This window comes from Synchiropus splendidus, chromosome 14 (assembly GCF_027744825.2).
Source record: "Synchiropus splendidus isolate RoL2022-P1 chromosome 14, RoL_Sspl_1.0, whole genome shotgun sequence".
NCBI lineage: Eukaryota > Metazoa > Chordata > Actinopteri > Syngnathiformes > Callionymidae > Synchiropus > Synchiropus splendidus.
This window is the reverse complement of record NC_071347.1, coordinates 4,871,668-4,893,466: the sequence shown is the minus strand read 5'-3', so window position 1 is coordinate 4,893,466 and position 21,799 is coordinate 4,871,668. Positions and strand designations below refer to the sequence as shown.

General features: G+C 42.8%; 1 protein-coding gene across 2 annotated transcripts; it reads left to right on the top strand.

Annotated features, from left to right (window-relative positions):
* The first annotated feature begins 1,774 nt into the window (after positions 1–1,774).
* Positions 1,775–20,264, top strand: wasla (WASP like actin nucleation promoting factor a). 2 transcript variants are annotated; one of them, XM_053885944.1, is made up of 11 exons: positions 1,775–2,228; positions 7,263–7,397; positions 7,743–7,829; positions 8,484–8,580; positions 9,997–10,020; positions 13,670–13,871; positions 14,858–14,900; positions 15,695–15,848; positions 17,246–17,856; positions 18,079–18,187; positions 19,000–20,264. In XM_053885944.1, the coding sequence occupies exons 1-11, from the start codon at positions 2,124–2,126 to the stop codon at positions 19,059–19,061; spliced, it is 1,629 nt and encodes a 542-aa protein (XP_053741919.1). In that variant the 5' UTR covers positions 1,775–2,123; the 3' UTR covers positions 19,062–20,264. The 2 variants fall into 2 exon arrangements, with proteins under 2 accessions (XP_053741919.1, XP_053741920.1); XM_053885945.1 differs by lacking the exon at positions 9,997–10,020 and having other exon boundaries at positions 1,776–2,228.
* The last annotated feature ends 1,535 nt before the right edge of the window (positions 20,265–21,799 follow it).

Genomic DNA, 21,799 nt, shown 5'->3' with positions numbered 1-21,799 from the left:
TTATCAGGATTACCTTCACAGTTATAATATATTGTTAAAGAGACTTCTTCCTCTTTGTCATTCACCATTTCCAGGTTGCCACAGCCTCCTGCTCATCCTCCCTCCTCACACCTGTTCTCTACTTCCTTTATCCTCCTTTGCCTGGTACTTCCATCGCTATTCTTCGTTCCCTGTCTCAGCTCTCCACATGCATGACCCTCACAATGAAAACCTGAGCATGGCCTAACTCTGCTTCGTGTCTTCATGTCATCACTATGGTCTCTAAACTTCAAACTGATCCACAAAAGGGTTTTACTGTTGTTATTGCTCAACTGATGATCTTCCCGTGAGATGAATCCAGCTTCTAAAGATTTTTGTATTTTAATTGTCCTAACGAAACATCCCTCCCCCTTTTTCCGTGACGACACGTTTCCTCCTGAGACACATTTAGATGCATTCCTTTGGTCCAGATAAATGTCCGCCTGAACTCTATTCCCTTGTGTTATCCAATGGAGATGTAGGAACATGCACTGCCTTGTAACCATTTACCTGCTCTCAGAGTAGGTTTCAGGTTCAGAGTCATGGCTCCTGACTGTCCTCCAAACACTGGTGTCTGATGATGTCACTCCGGAACGTCAGCTGTTCAGACTAACCAGACATGTGCAGACTGAGCAGGAATTTGTTTGGTGCCTTTTGTTTGTGTACAACTGCACTTAGAGTATTGTGAGGCATTTAGAATGATGAAGGTCTGGAGAGGCCAGTCAGACAGAGCAATATGACAATTCCCATCATGCCGTTCTGCAACAGTCAGGTCTAATAATCTTCTGCCGTTTTTCAAAATAAATGTCCCCTGATAAAAAAAAAAAAAAAAAAAAAAAAAAGAATAATGTTTTGAGAGCCAATTACACTGTGGTTCTCGTAAAAGCAAAATATCCATCTTGATAAATGCTAAATGTATGCATTAAAAACGATAGGTTGGTGTGGCATTATTCAAAAAGCTATCGAAATGTTATTTATTATTATTTTATTTTATTTATTACATGCTTCCTTAAGTCTTTAAAACAGTGTTGCCTAACCTCGAGACAAATAGATTAATAAATAAATTCATTGATTCATATTCTAGTGGTTAATCATGCACTCCATAAAGTTCAATCAATTTTAATGTGGTGTGCAGACATCGTTCAATGCAAATGCTGCTACTGCGCGCCCTCAACAGCCTTTCGTGCAGCGCTTCAGCGTTATCTACCACGTGGCTCCCTCTCGTGGCCCAAATGAGTAAGCAGCATTAAACAGGAAGTGGGACAGTGACGTCACAACATTGCTAAGTCAGATACGCTCTGGTCACTTTCGCTTCGGTTGGTCTTTTCTTCCTCCAAAATATCGGTTTTTGGATGATTGATAGTTCTTACTGAACTGCTCACTGATTGGGTGATTCGGTTGTAGATTAGCGTGAATGTTTTATTTCCCTTCTGTTCTTTAAAGACGCATCTGTAAAATATAATGTAAATAATTGAAGCGTCTCTTATTTACATTCACGTCCACCAGCTGGCACGTACGTGTGACGTCACACGCGCCCCTCCTCCTCTCTCCGCAGTTCCTGATGTCACCATGGACCAAACCATTACAGTCCAGTTTCGTCAGCTTAGCTTTTGGCACAAACGAAAAGATACACATCAACATCCAATATTTCATTGATAGGAGAACACTCGGCCCAGTTTTACTCATCGATTGTGATAAACTTGTTTTGCAATGGATTCTTTTAACTTTCAAGTGTAGCACGACATCACCCCTCTGTCCTTTGTTAAAGTGGTCTGCCCTGAGAGGCTGCCATTACGCATCGATACTGCAGCTGCGGGAGTTTCTACAGAAAGTTCAGCGATTTTAAATTGATAAAAGACACCGAACAGTTTGGTTTTTATATTCCACCATAAGAAGAAGCGACGAGGATCGTTATTGGAGTAGGTGGCACCAAGGGAGAGCCCCTCTGAAGCCCCGCCACCGACAGCCCTCAGTCGGTGGAGATGATCCGGCTGCAGGCCACAGCGACCAGAGCCCGCATGGATTTGGTGTAATTCCGAGCGTTGTACCAGGCCTGCCCCGGGAAATCGGCATCATTTTGGCGTGAAATAGAAGAATTCCAAGCCATGAACAACCACCCGCCGCCCCGAAGAGCTGCTAACGTCGGCTCCATTCTGCTGACCCCCCAGGAGAACGAGTGTCTGTTCGGCTACCTGGGCAGGAAATGCTCTGTAAGTTTGTTTACCTCCTGCTGAGTGAAAACAGAAGCAGGTGCACCATCTGCAAACATTCAACTGCATTCACCTTTGCTTCTCGGTGTATACGGCTACAAATGGGGCGACTCGTGAGCTATATGTCGGCGTTCCTGTTTACTGCCAGTAAAGAATGTAGCCAGACAGACCGTCACCACTATACGAGGAAACTTGCTTCTACCGACGAGTGGTAGTTAGAAGTGACACTTCATTCAATGAAGTCATAACGTTTGTGTAGCTGTTTGACTGAATGACATTTCTTGTCAGTCACTACAGTTAGTGAGGAAGGAATTTAGTTTTTCCCGTCTTTATTCTAAAAGGTTTCCTGAGTTTTTAACCGCACCTAAGTTATGTAATCCTGCCCTGGATGTATGTACTCTTCAACAGTGAGGACAGGTTTCTGTCCGAATAGGTGGAAAAACTTCCCAGACGACCTCAGCAACGTCCAAGGCAATTGTCCACAGATGGGTTTGACCTACTCCAAGGTGGTTCAATAGACGACTAGGCACTTTTTGTAATTGGCTGATTCTGCCGCATCGACCCGGAACACCTGAGCTGAATCACCACAGCAGCAACTGAACATAAGCGAGGCTGTCCATCTGCCAGATGTGACTTTCCTATTACGTTACCAAACTGCAACGCTTTTTATGTTTTGAACTGTTTATTCCAGACTGTGTCAAGTTACATTTGCAGCACAAAGAATCCTTAATGCCTCGTGACAAGACAGGTTTGGAGACCCGACCATGACTCAAGTGGAGATTACTTTCTATAGTCCACGCTGCATTTAAAATGGCCATATTAGTCAGTGTTTTGAGACTATTATTTTGAGGGTAAAAACATTTACTTGCGTTAATAAATATCTTTGTAAATTAAGGAAATGATAATGGTTGAAGAGCCTGATATATATATATTTAGCATGTACTTGTTTACTTAGTGTATAGGGCTGAACGACTTGAGAAAAAAATAGAATTGCTTTTTTTATTCTGCAAGATTTGTTCTAGCTTTTTTTCTAATCAAGCGTCTGTGGAATATTTGCATTGTGCTGTAATATTCAGAAAAATTCCTTCAAATATTTAAATATTATATCTTGATACTAAGGCAAGAATGCACACTTAATTACCAATTTCATTTATATTTTATTACAAACATAGATGCATGTTCTATACAACTGAAATCGCATAAACAATTCCTAGAAACCTGGCTGGGAGTCACCTTCTGCTGGTGCAGGTCTGCAGCCACAGTGTTTTTCATGGTGATCAATCCCCCTAAGTGTGCTTCTGGTTCAGCTGAAGCCTCTTCAGAAATTGAGCACCAACTGGAGCAAGTTGTACACACCATTCCACGAGTGAAGCGAAACAGAATAGACTAGTGGCGCGGCCTTCTGCTACATACTGTACTGTCTAGTGCTCAAATGGGCTTGTGATCTAGAAAGACATTGTCGGGCACGGTCACTGTTTTTCACTATGTTTACGTCTGTGATTGGCAGGAGAGAGTGAGAGAATATCTTCCTCTCTCTCTCTTTAGATGTTTTAAGCATTTGAAGTAATACTATATTGTCTAGTTGAGCCCTATGAAATAAATTGCTTCAATTGTCTTACCTTTCTATTTGTTCCCTGTGGTCTTCAATTGCAGTACACCATTTTGTCTTGGGTTTTTTAAAAGAACATTTGCTGAGGCAGCTGTAAGACAATACCTGCCATGTTGTCTCTCTTTTAATTGTGTTTGCTAACACAGTTCTTGTTTGTTTTAGTATGTTGCACTCGTTGGTCCTTGCTGACTGCTGTAGCTCCGCCGACCTGAACATGAAGAGAATCTTCAGTTCACCTAAACCTGTCTAGAGTTTAAAAGCGAGCCACACTGCCAGTCATAGCTGTTGAATTGCTGCACAGTGTTGAAGTTTTGAGGGCTGGTCTTGTATGCATCTGTTATTATTAGTTATGACACCTGAAAGTGTCACAGACTGGAGTAATGTATAACTATGCAGTATGTCATAATTATGTATTTGCAAAGCTTGTTGAATTACAAGACAAAATAGATGTGAATCAAATTCTGAGAAGTGTTGCACAAAGCGAGAACCAGAAACAAGCCTTTGTGGTGTCACTAGAATAGATCCTGTTGCCGCACCATTAGAATGCGTGTAAACAAGCGCTTCAGTATCAGATCATGGTACCTGGCTGTTCTAATCGTGCGAGTGAGGATGTAAGCCTGTTTTTATAACCATGAAGAGCATCATATTAAGTGGCGAATCAAGTTTAAAGAATGACAGCCAAGTGGCAACCATCGGCATTTTGCCGCTTTGCAGGATTATCTTGCCCTGAAAGTTTGCCTCAAGTGAGTTTCAAAACTGACTGGAAATGGCCATGGTTTTCAAACCAAAGTGATGATACCAGCACTATCAAAACATTGGCATCAATAATTGCCGTTAAATGACCTTTTATATGTTTAGTACTGCTGACCCTTCTTAAGAGAGTTTCACATTACGTTTACATAACTGGTCCTTCTCATAACCTTCATGTTCAGACCCTTCATCCTCTCACAGTAGTCTGAGTCATCGCTTCCACAACCACGTGGTTTGAATAAAAATAAGTCCTTCATTTACATGGCTCTTCCTCAAAAACTGTTGACCGATTGTTGGCTGGTATTGCAGCTACTTCCACCGTTTCAGTGCAGAGCGCACCATTGTCTGTCGACATTGAGTACCTCCAGTGATGTTGCAAGATGACAGCGACGTTTTACCCACTTGTAAGAATATGTCAGAATCCTAATGGAATTGATGGTGGTATGTGACAGAAACCTTTTTGTATACATGGAATAAAAAAAAAACGGTATTTCGTCTTTCTAGTTATGCATTGGTTGTTGTCGGTGACACTAAGCATGCAGTCATGTTTGTATCATTCCAAGTGTAGATAATCTGGAAGGAGATCAAGTTAGCAGGTGAAATGGAAGTCTTCACCACAGCATGGGAAAATCTCTGGGTCTCTGAGCCTGAGTTGGCTGATGTGGCCTGGGAAAGGAAAGTCTGGCAGACCCTGATAAAGCTGTTGCCACACCACTCAGCAAATGTTTAGTTGGCGATGCTGAGATAAGTTGAATAATAAAAGAAAGACTTTGGTCTGGTTACAGTCTTTTGTTGACCTTCATAGTAAAACAAAAAACTCTGGCTTGGTGTTCGCAACTTTTTTGCTGATGATGGGTCTTATCGGTCTTTAGCGCTGCATACTTTCCCCAGATGAGGATTTTGCAAGGCTGCATTATGAGGCTTTAAACTGCAAACATTTGACCTTGTCTGATGATTCCATGTTGAAAAGTGTTTTCCCTTGCTCATCATAAATCACGGAGAAGGAAACGGGCTCATTGGCATTTCCTTTTTCCTCCCTGTTGGATAAATCTTCGAAACTGGGGCACAGGATTTACAATGAAACTTGGGCAGAAACCACACATCACACGTCTGCAAGGACTGAGGAGTGCTGAGGGTAGCAGCGCCACGTCCTGTCCTCCTCACTGCGAAGGTCAACCACTGAAGAGACGCTTTGATTGGGAGATTTAAAAGTTTACTGTCAGCTGTTTAAATTCACCCCCACTTCCTGTTTGACCTTTATAAAAGCATGCTTGTGGATTGTTTGGGGAATAGCATTTTTTAAGATTTATATTCATGATTGGATTAAACATATTGGCTAACCTGTCTTTCTACTTTTAAGCACATTCCTTCTTTTTGCCGCAGTCTTCATGAGCCAGAACATTTCACTGCGGCTGACAAAAAAAGCATGAGTAAAGTGTGCGGATGTGTGGTCAAAAGTGCAGCTCTATCTAAACAAAACTCTTTATTTGGATACTAATCTCTGTTTTAGAGTAAAGTCACTTGTTTGTACACCTATTCAACATACGGCATTTTATTTAAATAGTTCTGTAAAACAATCCTTAAAATGTCTCTTGCACATAAACAAGATTCTTCAAGAACAGCTTGGTGAAAGAACCCCTGGAGATTTGCTGGACAGAGTGTCAAGGGTTTTGGCAACTCAAGACGGTCACATGACCTCAGCCCATCTGATAATGTGTTTAACTGCTGACTGGAGGCACAATTTCCATTCTAAACAAAACAAAAAAGGACAGGAAGCTGCTGTCAGTTGAGGCATGTTGGCGCTAAAAACCACTTGGAGGCTGTGAGGAATGATAATCAGCTGCATTTAAGTTTCCTTCCTGTCGTCTGTCAAGAGCTATAGATTTGTAGAATTGTGCAACACTGTAAATTTGAGCTGTAAATGATGCACTTGATTCGTTCATTTTATTCGACTACCCTCCTCTTGTGAGAAGCGTTTGCCCTGGTCCTCAGATTTAAAATGTTTTAGTGAGTTCAAGTCCACTCATTCGTGATTTAGCTGCTACATTTTCTGTTTGATCTGACATCTGTGAGTCCTCAGTGGAAATGGAGTTAGCCAAACCTGGGTCCAATGAGAATGAATGGCATATCATTCACAGGAATTCTGGCCTGGATATATGCAGAACAGAGCGACGGGCTCGCAAATTATTATCAGTTGTGTGGTGTTTGCTGGGACATGATAAAAAATGGTGACATTTTTCCATTGTATTTGATGTTTCCTGTGATCCAACATTTGTGAAAGCCTCATTCAACTTTCGTGTCATAATATTTAGGCATGTTAAGTGGCTGGAGTCAAACAGCAGTGATTGAAAACCTGCCTCGTGGCAGAATACTAAAATTGCTGTCCAGGGTCTTGCCCCAAGGAGAGCTGCAGCTGGGATTGGCCACAGCTCCCCTGCACTCTTCATAAGGGAATAAGTGCATGATGACACAGATTATTTGCTGATCATGTCGATGAATAAAGACACATCAAAGAACACTGCACATGAGAAGTCAGGACACACAAAAGAGAACCAACTCAACAGAGTGTAAAGCTAACCGCTAATAGGATAGTCATTGGAATGTATACTGTATTGTTCTACATCTTCTATGCTCTGTTCTGCTTTTTTTAAACTTTGTAACTGTTTGTGTTTCAGAGTCTGTGTTCAGCAGTGGTCCAGGTGTACGGGTCTGATCGGAGCTGTAGCTGGCTGAAGAAGTGCTGTGGAGTGGCCTGTTTGGTTAAAGACAACCCTCAGAGGTCATACTTCATCAGAGTGTTTGACATCAAGGTTCGTTTGTGTGGGGTTTTTTTTTCTGTACTAAGGCTGTCTTCAGTTGTGGTAGTAAGCTGAACCCGTCTCACCTTCAATTCTTTCCATACGCCCATTGACCGTCTTCAGTTGTTTTAGCAATTTTAGCAGACATCTATCCATCTCGAATGCAAAGTATCGAACTACCTGGTTTATTGACAAGGTGAAGTGTTGTGTTCGTACCTCACCTCAACAGAGGTCATCGAGGAATTGATGTGCATGTATATGCCATACTGACATCGTTGTGTTTTTTGAGTGTTTGTACCGTAGTGCTGGTTCTTGTGACAGTCCTCATATCGGTATATTTTGTATTTATTATTTCAGGAAGGGAAAACCATGTTCGAACAGGAACTGTATCACAACTTTTCCATCAGCTGCTCCAGGTCCTACTTCATGACATTTGCAGGAGACGTGAGTATTCAGAAAGGCTTGTGAAGCCTTTCTCAGTCTGTTTTAATGAGGTGTGACAATCGCTGTTAGTTTTCCTTCTGAGGTTTTATGGTTTGCTCACCCTATTTAGTTTTACATTGACAGAAATAAGGAGTTGCATGTAGATTTACTAGTGTCTGTTGTCATTCACTGATGCTGCTGTAACACCTTGAATTTCCCCACTAATCTAAATCCTATTTGTGACGTGAACCTATTACATTGACTATGGCTTTGAAATAAATAAACTTAAATGTAAGTCTCATTTTTCAACATCATTGGAGGCTGGTGTTTGCATGTTCAAGTATAGAAGCTGCCAGCCATTGCTGTTTTGTAATAACTCATTTTCGTATGAGGTCAACCTCTGAGTTATGAGAGGCTCACGTCTCTTGACCCCAAAATGTTTTGTTAATTGTAGCTGTTTTCCCCTTATTATTATTATTGTAGTTGCTGTTTGTAGCAATGGTCTTTAGATTTATTTTATGGATCATTCTGACCATAGTTAATTTGGTGTCGCATTGACCCAATTGTTTATGCATTTTGAAACGCCAGATCTGTTCCTCCGTCTCTCAAAACATTAACTGCCGGCATATATTGTTGTTGATGATGCAATCTTGTCTTTCTCCAATTTTCATACAGACCAGTCAAGTTGGTCTGAACTTCGCCAGCGAAGAAGAAGCCAAAAGATTTCGAGTTGCAATAAATGACCTTCTCAATAGAAGGCAGCGTAAAACTGGTAAGTCTCTCCATTTTTACTGTTTCCTCCCTTGCTTTATAGCTGCTTCACCCATCGCTTTTGGAAAACTTCTAACGTCATTTTCTAACAATTCACATGTCCCTTGACTCACTCAAGTTCTGACTAATGTAACAGTTTCTTTTATTGAATCCAATTGTCTTGGAACACAAACATATTTGTCCACAGTGGTGATGTATTTTTGTTCTAGTCAGATAATGGTGAGACAGGAAATATCATCAGTGACCTAAATGTAATGTGCACTGGTCAGCACTCCAAGGTTTCCTAAGCTGTTCATGATGGAAATGAGGGGATTGAAGGGACTGACTCCTGATGACTGGGGTCTTGCTGAGTCAGTTGATGAAAGTCAACATTGCCCCTCCAGAGCAGTTTTTGAACACAGGTGTGTGTGTATGTGTGTGCGCTGGCCAGAGCTGTGAGGAGCTGACATCTCTGTAAACAAATGTCAGTCTGTTGCCAATATAGGTTTGTAATATATTAAGTGAACGCTGTAAATTATTGAGCAAGTCTACAACCAGAACACATAATTCATTGGCTTCTTTTATCACTCCATCACAGATAAGCCGTTCAATATTTGATAAGTAGCTAAAGTGAAGTCAACATATCATCTGGAATCATCAGTAACTACAAAAAAGTGAAATTAAAAGATCAAACAATGTAAAGTCAAAGTTAAGTCAATCGTCAGTACAGGGCAGTATCTGCTCTGTATTCAGTTCAACTGGAAAACTACTGAGAGTGAGTTGAGTTCCATCAATGTTTGTTACCAGTTGTTGAAGTGTATGACGGCTTGTGTGGGCAAATCCAACACAAAGCAGCTCTTGCTTGCATGTGGAGCATATCTGCATATAAAGCAGCTGCTCTCCACATGGAGCTTTATTTCTGTCCATGATTGTATTGCCTCTCTGGACCAGGACCGAGGTCTGTATGGGACGGGTTTCTTTTTCTGCTGCTCTTAAGTTGGGTTTCTTCTTCTCTGCTTGTGAAGCTGTCTGTTGTGAATGTCTGCAGAGCTGCTCTGGCTTCTATCCAGCACCCCTCAGTGTGCCGACCTTTTGATGTGAACCTCTCAAACTGTGATGATGGCAGAGTTCAAACACTCGGAGGAGTGGCGCAAGGGTTTTTTATGGTCCACGCTAGAGAGCCTGCATCTCTTCTGCTTGTCTCGAAGACGTCCTAAACTGTATCTCTCACTCGCTCAATCTTTGCCTCCAGCTAGCAAACATGAAACAGCATATTTGTCCTGCAACTTTCATTATCATACTAACTCTAACAATGAACTCAACAAATCCTCCCTTCGCACCCTTATTCAGTATCCCTTGCTATTAGAATCTCAGACTTCATTTTCAAGCTTTATAGCTGACTTTTGAAGTTAAAATTGTTTTAACTTTTCTTTTGCAGACAAGAGAGGTGATCCTAAAAATGGTATGTTGGATACTTAATATTGTTTTTGAGCTTTTTTCCGAACTTGTTCACTCTATATCTCTAAGAGAGCCGTGTGTCCACTTCCATTTTTGCTTCCTCCTTTTTGTATCTTCATTACCAAATTGCAGTGTCACTTTTGCGAAAAAAAAAAAATGTTCTGAAGTCACAACAAAATATTTTTAGTCATACTCACACATGTGGTGTCGGCAGTCACCGTGGTGGGATCCTACCATTCTGTGGGTCTACTCGTCACATGATGCAGAAGATGTCACCTCCTCCTTCTGATCTGTCCTGTCCCTGTTCTGTAACTGACTGGAATCATTTTATTCACATCCCAAAAGGCTTTGTTATTCGGTCTGTATAGTAATCATTTGCACTATTCACCACAGAAGTGGTTTATTGTTTCAAAGCTAGTTTTTGGCACGATTTACTGCACGTTTCGCTACAGTTCAAGTTAATGTCTGTGCTGTTTAAATGCAGCACAGTGCCTCTGCATTTATCAGTACTTACGTTTGTGCGGTGTCATAAGTTGCTTTAGAAACAGGAGTTGCTTGTTATTTGGGCGTGGTGATTAAATAATTTATGTTGCAGCAGGAATCGTGAATGCTGTGCTCCATCTCATTCTCATACATGATGAGCAGACACAATGGAATTTTAAATCAGCTCACCCCTTTCTGGGTTTTAAGTAGGACGTCTCATTTTAGGTCGACAGCGTCCTACTCGTTTTTTGGGTTGTTTTTTAATTCTGTTCCATTTCAGCAGATGAGTGTTATCTTGTATGTGATGAGATCCACTGCAAGCAGAGTTGCTTGAGTTTTTAAGAGTTGTGTGCCTGAGGTCAAACCAGGACCACTCACTGTTTGGCTGTGGTTGGGTTTAAACATGTCTTCCTGCTAAGTGCTCTTCAATATTAGCGTGACTGGATGACAAATAGCTTGAGAGTCGGGGCATTCCCTGACACGTCAGCAGCACACTGACACTGAGTTGAGTCGGTCGCAGGTTAATCGGGTCAGCAGGAAGCCATCTGTGCCATATGCAGCCCACATGGATTCTGTGGGTGAGTGGTGGGTTCTAATCTGTAATCCTTGCTGTGACTGAACTTTGTTTTGACTTGGAATTCCAGTGTGTGAAAATGCATTTAGCCTTCACAGAGCACTGTGCTTTCTGTCCTTTTTTGAAACGTGTTTTGAAAATGTGTATTTTAAAGTCTGAATAATCGATCATGTACTCCTTAGTTGTTCATCTTCCGTGTTACCTGAAACACTCTCCTTGGTTGGTAGTGCTACTGGTCCGTATGAGTGAGATGAGAATCAGAAAACTTTATTAATCCCAAGGGAAATTATGTAATGATTGACGATTGATTCCATATCCCTGCGGAGCAGAGGGTTAGTCAGTGATCAAAGTTGTTTGTTTGTTGTTGCTTGCTGCAACTATGAAGTTATGACAAGTAACTGAAAGTCTTGAACACTCAACTGCTCATGTAATCGAGAGAGAGAGAGATGTTTCTCAGCCATGCTGTCGCAGCGGCCACAGACTTGCTGTCCTGTGTCAGTCAATTTGATGTGTATTTGCACAGCTGGGCTCTTCATTCCTGATGTCATGTGGAAATACATATAGGTTTCTCATCAATTTTGTTGAGCACATTTAATTCATTGTGTTTACTTCGAGTAATTCCTGTGTACTTTTTGTTTTTTTTGCACTACAGTATACATAAATATGCCGGGTCCCATTTCGTTAAAACAAAAAATAGAACACTGCCACACCTGCGCTGCACTAATATACTGTATATCAGCCCCAAAAGTCACGTCTTACGTGTCTATAAGTCTCCTGCACTGTCCACATAACTGAATTTCTTTATCTACTTTACGTAGCATAATGTGATTCTCCTGTGTTTTGTAGAATTATTATTATTTTTTGCTATTGTTATTGTTTAGTATTGGTTTTTAGTTCCTCATAACTTTTTTATTGTGCACTTGTTGGCCACTTTTTGAAACGGATCCAAGTGACCTGAGTCACAGCGAAGATCAAACTGCTTACTCAGTTTCTTGAGGAACTACAATATGTGGTCTCTGTTACAGCTTAACATTAAAAGCCACTCAGTGTTTGTCCAGTTCTTTGATTCAGGTAACTTTTGTGCCATTCAGTACCGTGCAGAAGTATCTCAAATCTCCTCTTTGCTTTGCCTCAGGAGATGTTTAATCTGGAACAGCATGGGGTCCAGCTGAGCCATGTTAATCAACATGTGATGAGTCCGTCTTAAATCCTCAAATTTAAAGTAGTTTGCTCTTTTTTGCAGATGCACCATGTCTGTACAATTCGTCCCTTCGGGTTCTGACAGCAGTTTTCTGGTGGGATCTGTTTCAAAGCTGCGCCTCTTGACTTGCCAAGGGAGATTTTCTTGATTCTTGAAACAAACAAGACCCTTTTCATCTCTTCTTTCATTTCCGCGAAGCATCTTTGAGGGCAAGGTTTTATTATTAGTTTGCCTTATTTCTCAGAGATCTGCTCTTGTTACTGGAGTATCCGTCCTTCTGATCTAATAAACAAGCACCACTGGAACCCTCTCAGTTGACGTGTGAAAGACTGCAGACTTCAGACATCAGTTGGTCCTAGACACGAGTGGTCATGGGGCGTCCAGGGATTTGAACTTGGATTAGTCATGGATTAGTGCTCTTGCTAGATGCTGTGAGTTACAAAGATTATGAGCTCTTGAGGACCAAATTAAAATCTCCCTGATGTTTGATAGATTATTTTTTTGGTTTTTTGTTTTGCTTTTGTTCTTCACCCCTTTTTGGTCAGAAATGGGTGAATTGGTTGTTGAACACTTCTGACATCTGGGTGTTTTTACTGACTTTTGGCAAAAACGTACATGTCAATTGTGAGTTTACCAGTACTGCTAAAAACTAACCCTAACTTCTTGGTTTGGCCTGTTAAATGAAAAGTTATCAATTCCTTTAAAGTTTCCTTAATATTATGGTAAACATTTTGACTTGAACAGAGATATTCATAATATTAAATAGTAACAAAAAAATCATCAGACCAGAGAAAATCATTTGATGAAACGACACAGCAGCACATCTGCTGGGTACAATCATTCTGTTAGTAGTTCTTTACTCCATGTTAATAAAATCTAAATGTTTTCAGATGATTGAACAAACACTTGTTCTTTTCTGGACAGATTTAACATTGGCAGTGTTGCGTTTAAAAGTGCCTGTGGGTTGCTCACCTCAATGAGGTTTTTTGGGTTTGTTGTGCATTGATCTCTTATAATGAGGTTCTTAATATTCTCTGAGGAAATAGTCATACACCGTTGTTGTGTTGAATACAACAAAATACTGGCCCCACCGTCAACTTTCCATTCCTTTTTATTTGAAGTCATAATTTCTGGATTACTATTATTACCTGTGGTTTATAGTGTGTATCGGCCCCCGAAGAGAGGTTGGATCACTGGGGCGATGTGTTGAAATGCTGATTGACGGCTGCTTTATGGTGCCTCAAGTATATCAAATTAGTTTCTTCTTTTTGGTAAACCTTAAATAAAACATGAAGCTGAATGTTACAATAAGTCAAATGTGGGTCAGTATCGTGGAACAGTCGGTGGATTGTTTCTTTCTTCCCATTGAAGGTTGACACTACTGTCTGTGTTCAGGTCCAGCTCTACCCATGGCCACTGTGGACATCAAGAACCCCGAGATCAACAATGTCCGCTTCCACAACTCCCACAGCCACCAGCAGCCATACCACATCAACAACATGCTGAGTCACGGAGGGCTGAGCCGCAAGGACAAGAAGACCAAAAACAAGAAGAAGAAGCTGACGAAGGCAGACATCGGAACGCCCAGCAACTTCCAGTGAGTCCTGTTTCCTTACTCGGAGTGCATGAAAGGTTAGCTGGAATAGCTCAGGTGGCCCAGCTCCTTCTAGATCCTGGACTTCTGCCTTGTAACAGCTGGCCGTCAGTTTTATATTACCCTCTTTCAATTACTTTTTTGATGAACTATAACTGCAAATAAGAGATCCTGTATAATTCCTAATATCTAAGTGGATTTTGTTTTAGATATGTAATGGCAGAAATCATTTCAGTGTTTCTGCTTGCGTCCAAATTATTCTGAAGAATGCTCATTTGCCTTTGACAAGCTTGTAGGTTTGTTAGAGGAATTCATTTACGCATTGTACTGTGGCTTGTCTAATGTGTTGTCTTGAATCAATGTTCACACCACTGCGCTGAGGAAACTTGGCAAACCTCCAACTTTGTATCCTGCTGCCTCTACTAGTCAGTGGATTCCAATTAGGAAAGCTGCATGTTAATGTGCCTCGGCAGCACGGGAGTTCCACGCTGCCGCTTGATAGTGCCTCTTTTATTTCCTGCTACACTTCTGTTCCAGTGCATTAGAGAGTCTAAAAAAAAAAGATAGATTGAGCTCATTTCTGCCTCCTGGTTGTGTTGTGCACTTGCAAGAAAATACATATATATCTGATACATTGTAGGTAAAAAACACATTGCACTAGAGTGTATTGCAACTAAATATCTTGCTGGTTTGTTAGTGTTTTGTCTTCTGAGCCTGCATTGGTTGTGTAATATTTGCTTTTGTTCAAGTGGCTAGAATAAGCAGGTCAAGTGTCTGATAGGTTCCCTAGTGTCTGTAATAAGCGGCAACAATTTACACTTTTTTTTTCTCTCAGCATAAACATGTGACGTAGAGTCTTAAGCACATGAATAAGGCTTATTGTTTTTGTGTCTATGCACATTCTCACAACTGACTCGTGTGCTGGAGGACTGTGCGTATGTTTGCATGTATTCATGCTCCTCTCAACATGTCTCTTCCGCCTTGTCCAGGCACATCGGTCACGTGGGCTGGGACCCGAACACAGGGTTTGATGTGAGTACCCCTTTCCCACACTCAAATTCTCACTCACGCACACACAAGCAAAGGGACAATAGTGACCTGTGTAGCGGCTACATGACGACATCACACAAAGGGCGTTTGTTGCTTCCTGCTCACATGCATCAGGCTGCATCTGACAGAGTCACAAGAGTCACGACGGTTTGATGTGTCTGAATAGTAGATTTGCATCCAGTATTTGAACGTGTGTTTTTGAATGACGTGCTTTTTCCAAATGATAATCACAGAGTTTCTTTAACTCTGCAGTTTGCTGCTGAGTCAGCGACACATTAGCGTCACTTGAGTATATACAGCATTTTTGCTGCCTTGGTTTATGTTTTTAGCACTTTTGATTGAATGTGTTTGATCAATAACTGTGGTTTGTTTGAAAACTTTTAAATGCAGCACATCCAATGGGACTTTGGTTAATCTATTGATTCTATTATTCCCAGTACTGACTGACTCTTCATAAACATAGCAGCATGTCTTTTGCCCTTTACAGTTTACTAGATGAATATAAGCTTGTGTCTCCAATAAATCAGTTTGTGTCTCAGATGCTTGTTTGATTGTGTAAAGTCAGAGCTGCTGGTGAGTATCACCCAAAACTGACCAGCATGCAGCTGCTGAAGGTCCAATTTTCAAGGAAGAAAAAATTCCACCAACTGGTCAGTAGGGGTCAACCATGTATCGCGAATATTGAGTTCAGCGGCAGCATTACGGTTTAAATGCCAGAGACGTATGTTTAAATGTCATTGTAGGTGATGTGAACTTGTGTTTGAAAACTGTTGCAGCTGAACAACCTGGACCCAGAACTGAAGAACCTCTTCGATATGTGTGGGATCTCAGAAGCTCAGCTGAAAGACAGGGAGACGTCCAAGGTCATCTACGACTTCATTGAGAAGAAGGGAGGTGTGGAGGCCGTGAAGAACGAGCTAAGGAGGCAAGGTGAGGTGAACACAGGCCAGGTATGCTGTTCCTATTTGAGACTCAGAGTCCCAGTTGGTTTTGTTAGATAAGATTTCAGCCGTGTTGTCTGACTTGAATCATAACAACACGTGCAGGGTTCCACACAGCTGTGCCACCCGGGAAAAACTGCTCCCTGCCTTGACTAGATTCTCCCAAAACATCGTCATGTCACAACAAGGCCGACAGATGCACATTATACTGGATATATAAGCACGGCGTCTTGTCTTTTGCCAGCCACCACAAAGCTCCAAACATCCCTGAGCACTCATTGTCAGCCCCGACTGGACCCCAAGATAAAACCACAGTCTCTGAGGTCACGTACACTGCAAGGCTATACCTTTTACAAGAGACTGGAGACATTGATTTGCCAGTCACTACACTTTAAATGGTACTTAAGCACAAACACATTTTCAGTCGATGTTGAAGACGCACTCCAGTATTTCAAAGGAGTTTCTAACTATTAAGTTTCACCTTCGAACAAGGAGGTGTTCCTGCCAAAATACAGAGAGCCAGCCATCCATAATGCAATTTGAATTTATTTATTGTGATTTCTCATCTCGGGATGGTTTTAATAACCTGCCTATCTCTACCACCAAACAGTATTTGTACTTGGGTAAAGGTGAAGCACCCAGTTCTCCAACCTTCAAATTGTGTCACTGATGTTAGAGATTTTTGAGATTGTAGTCGTGCTGTGGTTTCCTGCCGTGTGAAATTGATATTCCGGTTCAACTTTGGCTTGTCAGTCCTGGTGACCGACTGTGACACTGGTGTGCATGTTTAATTCATGCTGCACTGCTGTGACAGCAGGAGAACAGAGAAGTAGAATCTCAAGTCAAGCAGACTCGCGCTCTCGTCACAGAGCGCCGCGAGCCGTCATTCACGTTCACCTGTTCTCAGCGCCTCAGGGGAGCGTCAGTGAGTTCCCTCCTCATGGCTTAACACAGTTCCAACTAGTACAGGTGCTCCACATCATATGATGTGATGTCATCACCAAAACATCCGTGATGGAGACGGTTGAGCTTGTGCTGATGGATGGAAATTTTCACTAACAGTGGTGTTCTGTGCTCAGCATGTGGTTTTATCATCACCGGAGCACTTTGACGCTGATGTCTGAGCTTATGCGCACAGATTCCATCATATTGCTGTCAAATATTCAGAAGTGATCAATTCATGATAAGGCCTATTATTATATTTTGGTTTTTAAACTCATCTGAAGCCGAGTTCAGACACGTCACTTTTCTGTGGTGCGGTTTGAATGGGTGGTTCACTGAAGAGGCCAGCAGCTGCCGTGTTCTTCCAACATGTCTTCCTCTTTCCTGTTCCTTGAGTGTCCAGCAGGAGTTGGTTAACTCTGATGCTTATGCTCTTTCCTGCAGCTCCTCCACCACCCCCATCTCGTGGGGGTCCGCCACCACCTCCTCCACCCCCACACAGCTCTGCTCCCCCTCCACCTCCACCACCTTCCAGAGGAGGACGTGGAGCTCCTCCTCCCCCTCCTCCATCACGAGCTCCAGCCTCAGCTCCTCCTCCTCCGCCACCTTCCCGGCCTGGAACCCTGGGTGCTCCGCCCCCACCGCCGCCTCCTACCAGAGGAGGCCATCAGCCACCTCCTCCTCCGCATCACCACCACCACCATCAGCCCCCACCTCCGCCTCCTCCATCATTGCACTCTAGCTCTCCTCAAGCTCCACCCCCTCCGCCACCACCGCTGGCCCATCAATCTCCCATAAACGGTGGCTCCAGCTCAGCTCCTGCACCACCTCCTCCTCCTCCTCCGCCTCCCCCCGGACCACCTCCTCCTCCAGAGTTGGATGGTGTCGGGGAGTCCTTTCACTCACCAAACCTTGGGGGGAAGTCTGCGCTGCTGGAGCAGATCAGAGGAGGAACCCAGCTGAAGAAGGTGGAGCAGAACAACAGAGAACCAGCCTCCAGCACCGGGAGAGATGCCCTGCTGGACCAGATCCGACAAGGGATCCAGTTGAAGACGGTACGTCTGACAAGTAGCTCACTCTGGTAGTCATTTAGTCTGGAGGACATCTTGGGGTCACACTTGGTGTCATTGTCTATGAGGTGAGCTGATCAAGTGTGAAGAGATTTTCTCTTTTTTTGGCTGAGGGAATTTGGTTCTGTCTCGGTGCAGACCAGGCGACCATTCTGTTGGCTATGGAGGCCTTCACCCTTTCCATAACTGGGCTTCTTTTTCCTGCAGGTCTCAGACCACCCGGAGTCCGGTCCTCCGACTCCAGCACCGACTGCAGGCATCGTGGGCGCTTTGATGGAAGTGATGCAGAAGAGGAGCAAAGCCATTCACTCCTCAGGTCAGTCAGCTGATGAGAAACAATGTGACCAGATGTTTGGTTATCATGTACCTCAGTGGTGACAACACTGTGGAGCGTAGTGTCCTGGACAGACACCGTCCAGTCAATTTAGCCAGATGGTCCCAATAGATGATGATGTGTCTGTCAAACTGCCCCGCCTCTCACTCAAATCACCAGTGAGAGGCGAACCACTGCTGCAGTACCACTTCTCCACCACTAGTTATCAGTCCTGTCGTGGTGACCGTGGTATCTTCATATTTACTTATCATGGAGCGTGTGACTGGATGCTGCCGTTTATGTCAGCAAGTAACATTCTATCCGCTCTCCAGTCATGACACTGCTGTTACCTTCTGTATTTCCTTCAAAATCACTCAAGTATCATCAATAGTGGTTCAAAAAAAGTCAGTGGCGGGAATATGATTTCGGTGGAGGGGAAAGTGTTTCAGAGTGAGTGTGTCGAACATGGCTGTAGGTCTGCGCTCCTACTGTTCACCGCAGCTTCAGAAGCCTCGCTGGTGCGTCCAGTGCTCATGGAGCATTTTTAGTGCCATTGGATTTCCAACCAACTGCTTTGCCAGAAACATTGTTCTGCGAGTGGCTTTTCTCAGTCTAATGGAAATGGCAGTCTCGTGTGTGGGTGTGTCAGGATGATGTGGAGGACTGGGCCACTGTTTTTCTAGACTTCAGGAGGGAGCTATTTTGACTAACAGGTGTACCGTGTCATTTAACCTGAATTAGAGAGACGCTGAAGTTCATTTCTGTCCAATTCAAATGTGCCAGGTTTGAAGTGTTTTCCATTATGTCTTGGACAGATGACGAGGATGATGATGAGGAAGACGAGGACTTTGAGGACGACGACGAGTGGGAGGACTAGTCAAGAGTTCTCCCAGCATCAACAAGGCTCGCTCCTCATCCAACATACCTTCAGAACACCACTGACTCGAAAGCCTAATCCTACAAGTCCTTTGGAAAACTGACTAAAATAGCGGTGTACATGTCAGAATTAGCCGTATATTTATTTCTCCCTTCTTGTTCCTTTAAAAAAACAAAAGCTCTATTTCAGGGGAAAATACCTCGACCGTTACGTTTGTAGAGTTGCTCTCCTAGTTCCAGACCCGTAACTTCCCCTGACAAGTCGTCTCGTTGGCACTTATGGAGGCGTAGGACTGGTCAGTTCAAGGTCAAACTTAGATAGGGTCAATAATTTGCTGATGCAAACACTTCATGCTTGTTACTTCCCAAGAGTATCTTCGTCTTCGTCCGTGCTTTCCTCCGCTGTCTGAGCGTCTGAGCAGGAGGCGTGTGTGCGACCAAACAGGCAGGATCCTCTTTGTGTTGGATTGCAGTCGGTTTAAATGTGAGATAACACTATTTTCTTACTGTGCTTCTTTTCGTATCTTGGGATTTTCTTAATACGTTGTAGTTTAGCCGCGTTGTTTTTGTTCTCCTTCGACCGTTGACCAAAACACCGGAGGCCCACGGCCTCGTGTGGGGTTCTTTTTTTTATTGTCATTGAAGCAGTATATTTGCACACATTAGCTCCGTTTGTGTGTCTTTGTTTGTATATTTGCAGACAAATCTTATTTCAGACCTGTTACATTTCACAGACGTCGAATAAAGAGTTTGCGATAGTTACCTATCACGACTGATAACTTCCTTTAGCTTTACGTAGTGTGATGCGCATCAACAGCTGCAACACTTGATGGGAATTTTGTTCTCTTGGTTGTTGTCATCGTCTTTTGTTACCTAGCATTCGCCGTGCTCGGGTCATTAACACAAACAACACGCGTGGAAAAGATACAAGAAACCATTTTATGCAATGCAACGCTAAACGCCTCCCTACGGAGCAAATAAAACAGCAAATGATGATAAACCAAGTGTGGCATTTGCGAGCAGCTTGTGGTCTGCGACGACGCCTGTGATCGTCCGTCTGAACAACTAATGGCTTGTTCTAACTATCAACCCAAGCTGCAACTGAAACCTGAGATTCTGACGTGAAACCTGTGAAAGCGGTTGGGAGGAGGGACGGTGGTGAGAATACTAAATTGTATACTTAAATAAATGTTATTTACTGAGACCTGTGGCTCCTTGTTTCTTTGCGGCTTCAGATCAGTTCACTTCTCTCACCACAGAGTGATGCGTTTTGAAAGTCACTTTCCATTGTCGCCACATGGCTCCATCGTCTGCTGACACCTGAAGATGCCCACAGATCTGTCCATAAAGCTCTGTCTCTTGTTGGAGCTGGGTATTGATTCAGACTTCCCAAATCGATCCCACTATGGAAGAGCTCGGTTTGATTCAGTATTTCAGTTTTGCTTACGTATGAAAGAGATTCTCAGGCAGCCATTGCTGTCAATAGAACCCACTAGATCAGTGATAAATTGAAAATATGAATCTGTCTTAATTTAATTCTATTTCAGACTCTGGGCCTTACTGCACTGTATAATCGATTTGGGGATTTCATATATCTATATGGGATGTTGTCGAGGGAAATTGGTTCAGATTATTTAATGCATTTTATATTCTTACAAAATTATGCCTTTTTTTTTGTTTTTTTTAAAGCAAACCCACCCATAATTCTTGTGCTTGTCCTGTTGCATCTGAATGCTGTCAACGGCCAAATAGCCATCAAAGTTTCCACCAAAGTTTCATCCCACTGTTGAGGCCGACAGACAAAGGAAAGAATGTTTACTGTTTACTCCATAAGCGAATGAATCAGTCAAGGGGAAGCTCAGTAAAAATGTAGTTATGAATGATTAAAATGTTACACGAAATTGTACTCCCGTCCGACAAGACATAAGACATAACAGGGAGGACAGAAGTAGTGATCACAGTAATAATAGAGAACACGAGGCAGGAGGAGGGAGAAAAAAAGCGACTCCCAAACTCGGCTCCTGTGAGTGGGGGCGCATCGGAAAAAAACACCTCAGCACATGAGCACATCGAAGACACAACAACAGAACTCAAGGGCTGCACATATCGGGGGTGGGGGGGGTGGGGTGGGGGAGTCAGTTGGGATGGGAGGACTCCCAGTGCAGATGAGGGAAAGCGCTGCCATTTTTCTGCACTGAGAGGGAGGGAGGCACAGTGGGGGCCAAAGAAGGCGTTGAAGGCAAGGGTGAAGAGTCAGTGATGGGAATCGGAGGCAGAGGCGGAGCGGCTTGTCTGCAAAACTTCCAGGAGAGTTGAGCGACCTTGGGAGGCCGGTTGTATTTGGGAGCCACTGGGGCTATATGTTTATTCTCCGTAGGCGGAGTTGATAAAGTCACTTAACTCCACAATATTTTTCCAAAAGTCTGACATTGTTTCTGAAATAATGCTGTTATGAGTGGCGCTCACTCTAAGAAGCTATTTGTATTTCAATAGAAATACTATAGAAACAGGGGGGCCAAAACATTTACATGAATTTGGGAAAAATATAAGGACTGAATCAATAAATTATAAATGATGATATTTAGAATTCTAATAGAAGTAAATGATGGGGGAAAAAAACTATTTTTTATCTTTTTTGTAGTTTTGCTCTGACCTTCTTTGTGGGTGATTTGTTTTACAGTAGGTTGCAGTTATGGGTTGTGTCTCGAGAGAGTGAAGGATTATGTTAAACCAAAATTG

Excerpts from the sequence above, each read along its gene's own strand:
- wasla (XM_053885944.1), top strand. The coding sequence starts at position 2,124 with ATGAACAACCACCCGCCGCCCCGAAGAGCTGCTAACGTCGGCTCCATT. Across the intron at positions 7,398-7,742 it reads TCAGAGTGTTTGACATCAAG|GAAGGGAAAACCATGTTCGA; the intron begins GTTCGTTTGTGT and ends TTATTATTTCAG. Across the intron at positions 10,021-13,669 it reads GAGAGGTGATCCTAAAAATG|GTCCAGCTCTACCCATGGCC; the intron begins GTATGTTGGATA and ends GTCTGTGTTCAG.